Source organism: Balaenoptera acutorostrata, chromosome 16 (assembly GCF_949987535.1).
Source record: "Balaenoptera acutorostrata chromosome 16, mBalAcu1.1, whole genome shotgun sequence".
NCBI lineage: Eukaryota > Metazoa > Chordata > Mammalia > Artiodactyla > Balaenopteridae > Balaenoptera > Balaenoptera acutorostrata.
This window is the reverse complement of record NC_080079.1, coordinates 77,711,460-77,723,816: the sequence shown is the minus strand read 5'-3', so window position 1 is coordinate 77,723,816 and position 12,357 is coordinate 77,711,460. Positions and strand designations below refer to the sequence as shown.

At 41.2% G+C, this 12,357-nt stretch overlaps 1 protein-coding gene across 4 annotated transcripts in view; it reads right to left on the bottom strand.

Annotated features, from left to right (window-relative positions):
• MTR (5-methyltetrahydrofolate-homocysteine methyltransferase) overlaps positions 1 to 12,357 on the bottom strand; it is a 116,131-nt gene that overhangs the window by 91,002 nt on the left and 12,772 nt on the right. For all 4 annotated transcript variants that reach the window (XR_450040.3, XR_450041.3, XM_028163753.2 and 1 more), the window contains exons 3-9: positions 11,737 to 11,826; positions 9,014 to 9,083; positions 7,156 to 7,248; positions 5,672 to 5,778; positions 4,170 to 4,229; positions 3,307 to 3,401; positions 34 to 134 (exon numbers count right to left, since the gene is read on the bottom strand). Coding sequence is in view for 2 of the 4 variants with exons in the window: in XM_028163753.2 (XP_028019554.2) it covers positions 34 to 134; positions 3,307 to 3,401; positions 4,170 to 4,229; positions 5,672 to 5,778; positions 7,156 to 7,248; positions 9,014 to 9,083; positions 11,737 to 11,826 (616 nt within the window). In the remaining 2 variants the exon portion in view is untranslated. The remainder of the gene's footprint in view (positions 1 to 33; positions 135 to 3,306; positions 3,402 to 4,169; positions 4,230 to 5,671; positions 5,779 to 7,155; positions 7,249 to 9,013; positions 9,084 to 11,736; positions 11,827 to 12,357) is intronic.

Below are 12,357 nucleotides of genomic sequence, written 5' to 3'. Positions count from 1 at the left end.
TTTTCCTACGTGTGACTCCCCTGAAACACACACCTGCGTTGGGATAACAGAGGACATAGGCTGTTGTACATTTTCCAATTGTTTCAATAAAAGGTCTCATTTCAGCTGCACCCAGAGCACAATTTAATCCAATGCTGGAAAAACAAAAAGAAGGTATTAGAAGTACCCTCTTTTATTCTAAATATTTATACATGTAAAAAGTTATGATAAAGAAAGGAGTATATTTAAAACCAAGCAGATAGTAAGTCTCCTGATTCTAATCACTTTTATTCAGCTCCAGTCAAAGCCACCTCACTGAAGTTCCCTGCAACACTAAATATTTCTGCCCATGTCTCCAACATTAGATCCTGCCTACGGATGTGACGCCTTAAATAAGTTCACCGTTTAGTTAATGGTATAGCATGAAACAGAAATGTCTGCAAACTACCACTGCTAATAAACACTGGAAAGCAATACTTAAGAGAAAGAAAAAGGAAAATCTTGGAGGTAGAAGGAACATTAATGGCACATGGAAGCCACTTCAGGGGCCTTAAAGACCAAGACTCAGTCCTTGCTCCAACTGAATTGCAACGTGACCTTGGACTTAGAATTTGTCCTCTTATAAATTAATTTGTAACCAAGGGGCTCTCTGTTTTGCAAATGAAACTTACTGCAGACTAAAATAAAACAGATCAAAGCAGAGCTGCTAAACCCCTCCAAAATCACACTCAGTGGGAGCTGCCGAAGTCTTCAGGAATTCAAGAATTAACTATGAAGTGACAGGACTATGTCATCTTTTATTTTTTCACATTTTACTTTTTTTCTTTTACTATGATTTCTAAGTGCAATGCGATATACTAGATTAGATCCTGGAACAGAAAAAGGACATTAGTGGAAAAACCTGAAACCAGAATAAAGTCAGGAGTTTAGTTAATAGTAATATACTTTTAGTTTTGACAAAAGTACCACAGTTAATGCAAGATGTCTCATTAGAAAAAACTAGATGAAGAGCATATGGGAATTCTCTGTACTATCTTTGCGACTTTTCTGTAAATCTGAAATTATTCCAAAATAAAAAGTTTATTTAACAAACAAATACCCAACTCCCATTCCTGATAAAAACTCTTAGTAAACTAGGAATAGAGGGAAACTTCCTCCACTTGATAAAGAACGTCTATAAAAAACCTATAGCTAACATCATACTTAATGATACAGAACTAGATGCTTTCCCCACAAGATCGGGAACAAGACAAGGATGCCCGCTTTCACCTCCTGCTAAACATCATGCTGGGAGTCCTAGGTGAGGCAATAAGAGAAGATGGAAAATAAAAGGTATAAAGATTGGAAAGGAAGAAATAAATTTGTCTTTGTTCACAGATAAGACTATCTATTCCAAAGAATCATCTAAAAAATTCTTAGAACCAAGGTTGTAAAGCACAAGCTTCATATACAAAAGTCAACTGTTTACCTATACACCAGCAATGAGCAATTGAAATTTGAAATACGAAACACATTATTTACAATGGCACCAAAACAAATGAAATACTTGTGTATAACTACAAAACTCTGATGAAAGAAATCAAGGCAGATCTAAATAAATGGAGATCTATACCATGTTCATCAACAGGAAGACTTAATATAGTTAAGATGTCAGTTCTTCCCTATTTTATATACATTTACACAACGCCAGTCAAAATTCCAGCAAGTTATTTTGTGGATATCAACAAACTGATTCTAAAGTTTACATGATGAAGCAAACAACCCAGAATAGCTAATACAATTCTTGAAGGAGAAGAACAAAGTCAAAGGACTGGTACTACTCGACTTCAAGACTCACTGAAAAGCTAAAGGAATCTCTGGTATTGATGAGAGAGCACAGAAAAACAGATCAATGGTACTGAATAGAGTCCAGGAACAGAATCACACAAATACAGTCAACTAATCTTTGACAAATGAGCAAAGGCAATCCAATGGAGAAAGGATTGTATTTTCAACAAACAGTACTGGAACAACTGGACATTCACATCTGAATACATTAATCTAGATAAAGGTCTTACATCTTTCATAAAAATTAATGCAAAATGGATCACAGATCTAATTGCAAATTGCAAAACTATTAAAGATATAAATATATATATAACGATTACACAGGAGAAAAATCTAGGTGTCCATGGGTTTGGAGATGAGTTTTTAGATACAACACCAGAAGTAGGATCCATGAAAGAAAGAAAAAAAAAAAAAAATGATAAGCTGGACTTCACTAAAATTACAAACTTCTGCCCCGCAAAAGATATGGTTAGGAGCATGAGAAGACAAGCCACGGACTAGGAGCAAATATTTGCAAAACACATATATGGTATCCAAAATATTTTCTTTAATTTTTAAAACTCAACAATAAGAAAACCACCCAACTAAAACAACAAGCAAAAGATCTGAAGAGGAGCAGCTACCTCAAGGTGTTGTTGCCAAAATTAAAAGAGAGAACTCTCATAAAGCACTTAGAACCGAGCCTGGCACACAGCAAACTCTCAGTAAATGTCTCTGACTCTTATTTTTACGGCCAAGGCTATAATAACAGTGAATAGAGTGCTCTGAGAAGAACATCGACCTGGGCTGGTAAGAGAGGGACGGGTCCCCGGAGAGGACCCTAGAGATGGGTCTGAAAGGCTCATGTGGCGGGGTGACCCTGCAGGGCAGGCACGGCCTCCAGGCAGGAGTAGAACGTGCACGGAAAAGGCACAGGAGGAAACTGTATAGACTCTTGGAGCTTCCACCTCACTCATGGTACAGAATTTAAACCATTTTCATCAGAAAAATAGAGAGATGTTTCAAACTAGAATGTAAAAGCCATGTTAATTTTAAAGATAAAAATCTGAGCTTTAGAATTCCCACCTTATTTCAAACTACGCTACTTCTGGTTGCTCCGCATGCAGGGAGTGAAAAAACCTTGCAAAGTTTTTAAGTGCTGATAATAGATTTAAAGTGTTGTTAGTGGGCCAAGCCAGTCTTAAACTATAAGGGGGACACTTACAGACAAAAAGGCAACTCTCTGGTGGGCCCAGGGGGTATGAGAACTCTCCCCCTCCCTCAGATCGACCCCTTTAGGCAGCGTCTTCTGACGTCCTCAGGGCAGTCAGAACGTACTTCAAGGAAAGACAACATCTCAGGCAAGTGGTACCACAGAAATACAGAGAAGCAATCCCCTCCCGGGTCACAGTCTGTAGCCATCAGAAGAGATCCCCGTTGTGCTCACTTCGGCAGCACATATACTAAAATTAGAAGAGATCCCCGCAAAAGGAACGGAGTCAGAAAAGAATGATCACTCACCAGAGTGGGTCTGCATGAGACACGCTGATGACAAACGCCTCCCCGGTCTGACCAGAGAGAGTCCGCCCACTTTTATCAACAATTGTCCCTGAAATCTGAATTGAACAAAGTAAACTCCGTCAACAGCATAGACCTGAGTTAAGAATACAGTCACAGAAACAAAATAAAACGAGCAAGCTGACTTTCTCTGTTTTTTTACAAGGAAGAGAACTGTGGCACTCAAACTCCAAGGCAGCACTGTTTTTTATAACGGTCAGAACAGATGAATGCACAGTGCCCAGGGGAGGGGTTGGAAAGCCACAGAAACAGAGAAAAGGGAAAGTCACGGAGACAAAAGCAGTGTCCAAAAAAGCTTTAGGATTCACACCTCCAGTCCCATTGGAGAAGACTTCCCCACAGATACCTCAGGTTACCTTGGTCTCCTGCTGTTCAACATCTGATCCATCTGACACCCCTTGTTTGACTCTATTCTATTCTCACCAAGCAATGGGGGCCTGCCTGTTGCATTACTGAACCGGCAGCACGCTGTCTCTGGTGTTGGACGCTTCACGGTCAGCACGCCAGTCCGTCCGCCCTCGGGCCCTGACGAGACTGAGCCTTTGGCTTCGGGGGACCGGTTCAGCCAGGCTTCTTTGGAATAGCCCGCCTTCCACAAACCACCGCTACATTCATTTTCTGTACATTTCCACGGTTAAGACTGCTAGGGGTCTAGAGGTGGTGGAAGAAGGGAGGTGAACCAAGCAAGTAGCTGGTTCCTAAAAGATACTGTCAACAGTTCCATGGCAGGAAAACAAAAACCCCACCCTCAAAATGACAATATTAATAAAAACCAAAATTCATCATGCCAATCTTTGAGAACTTACAAGGATAGGCCGGGGAGCATATTCCTCTTCAAAAAGTCTGTGGACTGCAAACAAGGCTGCCTGTCGGAGAAAAAGGACACCTTTGTTTCTGAGAGACTGCGACACAGGTCAGCCTAACTGGCTGATGAGAATGCTCCCTTACCCAGACCTCTTCAGATAAGATACACATCACCTTCCCTGGGGAGGAGGAGGAGAAACACGTCCTCCTGATAACGCACAACCCCAGGGCCCCTTTCTCAAGGGTAACACTGTACATGTTACAACAAAACAAATGCTGACTGAAAGTCCCTCCACGAACTAATACTTCCTCTGAGGAAGGGCTGAAGAGCTACTCTTTCTGCTTTCGCTCAGTCAAAATTAAAAATAGATAAATAAGAAGCCTCTGCTTTCCACAGCCTCATATATACATGGTAGGTATATGAACCAACAGTGTATGTCATTGCAAAAAACAGTATGAGCTAGAATGGGCTGTAAAGGCACAAATCCCATGTTAATCTGTACCGTCCATGTTTTATTAAGTTCCGGGACCAGACATCAAGGTCCTCCAATGCTCAAGGCCGTTCCACATCGGAACCCACTGACACAGAGGGCCAACGGCACAAATTAAAATTATAGTGAGGTAGTACTTTTCAGCTATCAGATTGGAAAAGATCAAAAAGTTCAACAGAGAGGGTGTGGTGAAAGCAGCACTACTGTGCACTGGTTGCTGATTGGAGGATAAATGAGTACAATCTTAGAGGGAATTTGACACTAAAAATCAAAATTAACAGTGCCCAGACCCTTTAAACCTTGCAATTTCACTTGTAGAAATTTATCTTCAGAGACACTGTGCAAAAACGTATGTATGAGGATATCTACTTTTTATTCCACACACTTATGTACCTTTGTACATATACAAAGAATATAACCACATACACATACGCACACGCATCACTCATGCTTTTATCTGCATGGAATCTCTGTCAGGACCCTCACACCAGTAATAGCAGTCGTCCCTGGGGAAGACGGCTGAATACCCAGGGAATAGGAGACAGGAGGATATTTACTTTTTACTCCATACATTTATATGTCTTTTTTTTTCTTTTCTGGCCAAGCAGCACGGCTTGCGGGATCTTAGTTCCCCAACCAGGGATGGGACCCAGGCCCTTGGCAGTGAAAGCGCCAAGTCCTAACCACTGGATGGCCAAGGAATTCCCATTTATGTGTCTTCTGAATTTTAGAACCATGCGTATATATTTATTACCTATGCATCTATGTACATACAGTAGCTATATATGAAAATATTTACTTTCATAATTAAAAAAACATTTTTTAAAAGTTAGAAACATAACCTTTTGAAGTTTCCTTCATTCTACTGGACTCAGTTAAAAATATTCAAGAATAAAATGGAATCAAGGAATTTGATTTAACTTTAATAATGGCTATTACAGTCTCCTCACTACATTAGGGGATGCACCCCAGCCCCCAGCCCAGCCTAGCCGCTTTTTTCTCCTTTAACTCACCTTGGCATTGGCGGTATCAAAAATAGTTTCAATGAGTAAGATATCAACCCCTCCATCCAGAAGCCCTTTGGCCTGCTCTTTGTATGCTTCAACGAGTTCATCAAATGCTGCAAAAACCAAACCACACCCAGGACATTAGCCATGGACATCCTCTGAAAGCCCAGGACACACTGAGCTCAGGCCTGGTGGCAGGTGAACTGACCACTGCTGGTCTATAATGCATAATTTAAGGGCAACAAAAGAAACATGGCAGTGATGGAAGTTAAACCAGCAAACTGAACACAGATGCTCCTCAACACTTAGCACACGGGCTCACTTCCCATGTGTGAGCCGAGAATGAGTGGCTGGGTGGAAAGGTGTATGATTACTTGAGCCCTGGCTCTTACTTTTAAGATCTTTAAAATAGATCTTTCTGGGGATGGTGTTAATCAATTCAGGGATGAGTGTGAGGAACAACTAGAGAAACGTGTCACACTCATCTGGATACAACACCGGTTGCATCACATTCTCTCACACCCTCTGGGGTAAAGGTCTGTGGTGCTGTAGATTTTGCTCCTGCCCTCTGACATCAACTCTGTCAGAGAAGAAACCTGCCTGGGGGCAATTTCACTCTCTAACACAAAAGAGTCTAATCACTCCTAGATAAAATTTTTGTTAGAAATGTCTTGTCTTCTTCCATCTGAGAGGTCACCCCTCTCCCCATTTGATCTCTCACCCAAGAAAGAAAAGATGCTCATATATTCAATAGAGAAGCCTACTTCATCCTATTCAGCACAAGAGACAGGAAACATTAGCTCCTCACTGCCACACCTAGACCAGAGGGAGGACTGGCCACACGTCAGCCCAGAATGAGCAACCCCCAGTGGAAAAGTGTGGTATGTCACCAAAACCTACAATCCACACTTGCCTGAACTTGTCTTCTACACAGAATTCATTACCACACATAGTATCATTACTATTCTGCTCTGATCATTTAATACTTTTTGTTTTTTTGTAGTCTGATGCTTAAGAAATTGACATAGATTTCTAGACTTTTCATACACTCTCAATGCAAGTATGCTTATAGATGGTGGTTTACAACGTTTACAATGCTAGTATGCATATATAGCTTGGACTGCTTTCTGATAAATAAAGTGGGAGTCTAGTGGGTTATTCTATAACTGACCAAGGCCTGGTGTCTATATTTGCTCAACTTCTCAGTCTAAAGTTTTATTTTGATTGGTTTCATTTCTGCAGCTGATAAAGAAGCCCAAACACAACAACATGCACCTTTGAAAGCAGGCTCAAAATGCGTAATACTAATACTATGACTAATAATAGCTCACTTTTTATTTTAATGTCTACTACATTCCAGGGACTGCTGTAAGCCCTTAAGTCACAATAATCCTTAAGTAGATGTTGGTATTGGCCCCATTTTACAGATTTATAGATTACTGAAACACAGAGGTACTTGCCCAAGGTCAATGATTATATCTCATACTCACTGATGTTCCTGTAATCTGGTCTTTCCACAGATGGGGACACAGAGAGTGTCTTGTTAGTTGGACCCAGAGCTCCTGCCACATATCTCTTAATTCCTTTAGGAAAAGAAAAACAAGTGTGAAATCTCTAAACAGCTCATAAGTTAATACGCTATCAGATTTCCCCTAGAACACAGGTATATAATCCTTTGTCCGTAACTCTGAAATCCAAAAAGCGCAAAAGCCCCACTTTTTTCCTTAATTCATTTGACAACAAAACTTGACCTCTCCTAAACTACAAGAGGCTATTTATAGTCTTTACCTCACTTAGTGGACGATTCATAGATTTTACTGCAAATAGATGTTTGATTATGAGGCTGTCCTGGATCCCACTGAGGAAATTATGAAATATAAAGTATGTGCACATGTTACCGCCAAGCCAACCCAAAAAAGTCTGAATTCTCACACATGTGGCTTCAAAGAATTTCAGTTAGTAATCTTTTTCTATCACCATAGCTATGCTTGGACAAATGCTCTCTCTCCCTACTGTTAAGAAACCCTGAAGGTCGTGAACATAGGTTTTGCAAAACTTCCTCACAGTAGCATTGATCTTGAAATGCTCTCCACTGCTGTACTGCAGGGCCTTTGCTGGGGGAAAATATTAAATCACGATGAACAATTATAAAGCCTGAAATTCAAGTACGAAGCAGATCAAATCTCACATTAAAACTCTTTCAAGAATGTTTTAATAAGCTTTCCTCTAGGCTAGAGTCTAGGTGCTTCTAAAGGAGCCGGAGATGTTGCGTTCCTTACATGTCGGAACACAGGGCAGGGCCATAGTGCTCATCACCTTTGGTGGTTTTAACCAGGTGGTTATGCTTTACCATCTAACTGGAGCCAACTACCCACTAGCTGATAGCCCAGCCTTTGACCAGCTTACAAGCCCCGATATTCTTTATCTTCCCCAAAGCTGAACAATAACGTGGGTGTAAGAAAAACGTCCTTGTCTTTCCCTGCTTCAGCTGGTTTGATAGCCTCTGACCTGTGACTTTGTTGGGGCAACAGTCTATGCCCTTCCGATTTCAACATTATCTCTCAGAAACGGAGCTCCTGTAAATTGCTTCAGTCTTCATTAGTATGCTGTGTCTAACTCCCCAACAATTTTGCTTTACGTCTTCCCTGTTGGCAACAATTTCACGTTTCCAAATCTTCAGGGGCTCCATGTATTTCTTCTATTCCTTTCCCGCCCTCAAAGCCTCCCCTCCAGCTGGTGCCCAAGTGTTCTTATGGCAGCCAGCCAGGAGGCTAGTTATTTCGGGGAGGCACTTTTCAAATCCCAGCAAGACTGACTCTCATGCCACCCTCCTTGTGTGCTACACAGCGCCTTCCAAGACACTAGTGGTATGAAGTAGAACACGCTCAAAAGATAATCTCTCTTTACCTAAATAAGGCAAAATCACAGGGATGAGGGTAGCTTTCAAGCGAGAAGATCAAATATCTTAATGATCACCAATGTAACCAAAACAGCTGTGCCTCAATAACCAAAAGACATACTTCCAAAGGGAGACAAATCATTTTAGCTGTAAATGTACAAGGAAGTCACGGTTCTAGCTACAAGGTTAGGATAAAACACCCAGCAGAGTAAACACAGCGTAAACCCTGAGCCCAAGGCCCAAGGAAACAGAGTCAATTCAGAGGGACACTGAATGCTTGACTATGAAACTGCAGAGAAGTAACCTACAAACAAGTACGTGATGGTATCTGCAGTGCTGCTGTAGGCCAACTGTCGAGAAAGGAAAAGGGGCAGTAAGGACAGTATGTTATAGCTGAGGATGTCAAAGGAAACATCTTTGTAAAAAAAAGAGAGAAAACTGTTCCTTACCTGTCTGGAGAGTGATCTCCTCAGCTGCTTTTCTGGCCACTCCCGCAGAGCACTTGTTCATCCTATAGGCCTAACACACCAACTGCAAATGTTAGTTTGTCCTTCTTTCCCTCCATAAAATAAATAAGGAATTCATGACCTTCTAAAACACAGTTTTATTCAGTAAGGAAAGGTGGAGTGAATTAGTTTGAGGTCTGAATGAAATCTTAGTCAAAAAGGCCTACCAGCAGCCCCAGCCTTGAGGGCGACAGGAAAGGCAAGAGTCTTTGGGAACTGCTTTTATGGTCTTCCACAGAACCATGAGCCATCTGGCAAAAAGGGCAATCTCTGGACGTCTGGCATGTCAGAATAAGCTGATGTAGTGAAATATTCTGAGAGTTAGAAAATAGCATAGTAATGGAAAAAGCAGGGGCTTCAGAGACAGAAGACCTGGGTTCTAAAACCAGCTCTGTCACTACCTGCCCGGGTGGTTCCCTTAGGAACTCCTCCAGGTCCTGGCTTCCTACACCGTACAATGGTTGGAATCAGTGGGTCTTAAGTTTTTGTAGATTATGAAACTCTTGAGAGTTTGGAGAAGGGCCATGAACCCTCTCACTAGGAAATAAAGCAAGCATGCAGAAACATACAAAGTAGTGCCTGCAAGTTTTACCGAAATACACTCAAGCCCATTCATTTACGTATTGTCTGTTGCTGCTTTTTTTTTTTTTAAACATCTTTATTGGAGTATAATTGCTTTACAATGGTGTGTTAGTTTCTGCTTTATAACAAAGTGAATCAGTTATACATATGCATATGTTCCCATATCTCTTCCCTCTTGCATCTCCCTCCCTCCCACCCTCCTTATCCCACCCCTCTAAGTGGTCACAAAGCACCGAGCTGATCTCCCTGTGCTATGCGGTTGCTTCCCACTAGCTATCTATTTTACATTTGGTAGTGTATATATGTCCATGCCACTCTCTCACCCTGTCACATCTTACCCCTACCCCTCCCCATATCCTCAAGTCCATTCTCTAGTAGGTCTGTGTCTTTATTCCCATCTTGCCACTAGGTTCTTCATGACCTTTATTTTCCCTTAGATTCCATATATATGTGTTAGCATACTGTATTTGTTTTTCTCTTTCTGACTTACTTCACTCTGTATGACAGACTCTAACTCCATCCACCTCACTACAAATACCTCCATTTCATTTCTTTTTATGGCTGAGTAATATTCCATTGTATATATGTGCCACATCTTCTTTATCCATTCATCCGATGATGGACACTTAGGTTACTTCCATGTCCTGGTTGCTGCTTTTGCACTATAATGCCAGCGTTGAGTAGTTGCAAAAGAGACTGTACGTAGCCAACAAAGCTTTAAATATTTACTGTCTGGCCCTTAACGGAAAATGTTTGCCAACTCCTGCCCTCAAATAATTCCCCTGATAACCCACAAGGCAAGTGATTTCACAAAGCCCCATCACCAGGAGGGAAAACAGTGTCAGAGCACTCAGGACTACGTGCATGAACACAGAGGCACGTTCTGGAAAAATCCCACCCAGAAATGGGGACCTCAGCATCTACCATATATTTTCATCATTATCAGTTTACAAAATTTGAATATGGAAGCATCTTGTTGACTAAAAAGAAATGAAATCCTTTACCCCACACCCACTAGGATGCTTACTATCAGGAAAAAACAAAAAGAGAAACAGAACAAATGCTGGCAAAGATGTGTAAAAACTGGAAACCTTGTACACTATTGGCGGGTATACAAAATGATGCAGCCACTGTGGAAAACAGTATGGTGGTTTCGCAAAAAATTAAACACTGAATTAGTGTATAGTTCGGCAACTCTACTTCTGGTTATGTATATATACTCAAAGGAAATGAAAGCAGGGATGAAGAACAGATTATCTGTACACCGTGCTCATAGTAACATTGTTCACAGTAGCCAAAAGGTGGAATCAGCCCATGTCCCTCAATGGATGAATGAATAAACAAAATGTGGCATATCCATACGGTGGAATATTATTCAACCTCGAAAGAGTACGATATTCTGATACATGCTACAACATCAGTGAACCTTGGGGACATTAAACTAAGTGAAACAAGATAAGTCACAAAAGGACAAAAACTGTATGATCCACTCATATAAGGTAGCTAGGGGAGTTAAATTCATAGAGACAGAAAGTAGAATGGTGGTTTCTAACGGCTGAGGTGGAAGGGAAAATTGGGAATTATTGTTTAATGGGTACAGAGTTTAAGTTCTACAAGGTGAAAAGAGTTCCACGGACAGATGGTGGTGACGGTCGCACAACAGTGTGAATGTACTTAATGCCACCGAACTGTACACTTAAAATTGGTTAAAATGGTAAATTTTATGTTACCTGTATTTTTCCACAATTTTTTTAAAAAAGGAAACCAAATCTGTCACCCGACTTAAAAAGGCTTCACAGAACTGTGCACGTGGCCAATCATTATGCTTTTATTCACAGTCACTGCATAATAAGTATCGTTTTTATTTGATTATTACTTGCCCATAAAGAAACCAGCTGGAAAATGAATGGGCTGTTGTGTTTATAAGCAGAAGCGATTCTAACCATTTTCCCCATCTGACCACAGATAATACATAACTAGGCATTAGCTTGACTCTGCAGCTTTGGCTGGTTTTCTCACTAGCAATTACCAGTGCAGCAAACGCTCATGAATATCTTAGATACAAGGAAAAATGAAATCCTTACCAAGTGTTCGAGGCCATAGTCAGCTTGGGCAATAGCAGTGCTGCTAAAAGTATTTGTTTCAATGATATCTGCCCCAGCCAGCAAGTAATCCTGCCACGAGGGAAAGTAATGTCAATGCTATGAGTTTTAGAATCCCTGTCCCCCAACAATAAACTAGTCTTTTCCTCACCAAGGCCACCAAACATCTTTTGACCACTTACTAAGTGCAAGGCACTGTACTAGATAGAGGCTGGGGATGCAAAAAGACCTATGGATTTCATAGAAAGGCCTGTGGTATGAATAAATAAATACATAATTTGAATTCAGACAAAGTTCACTTGCAGTGTGAATTGAGTCAAGTTCCTTAATCTCTGTGAGTTTCAGTTTCCTCATGTGAAAGTAGTTTAACCCTACTTCACCGGGTGGCCCGATGATGGTACAGATCACACGCCAAGCTTCTAGCACACGATGGCCCTCAACAAACATTCCTTCTGTTCCTTTGCCAGCTCTCTGCTTCAGCGCGGTCAGAGCCCCGCTGAGAAGGGCACTATCTCTGCAATCTTGATTCTGACCACAGTCGCTTCAGTCCACAGCTCCTGGTCCCTCTGAGCCACATCTGCACCCTTACGAAACCCTGAGGAC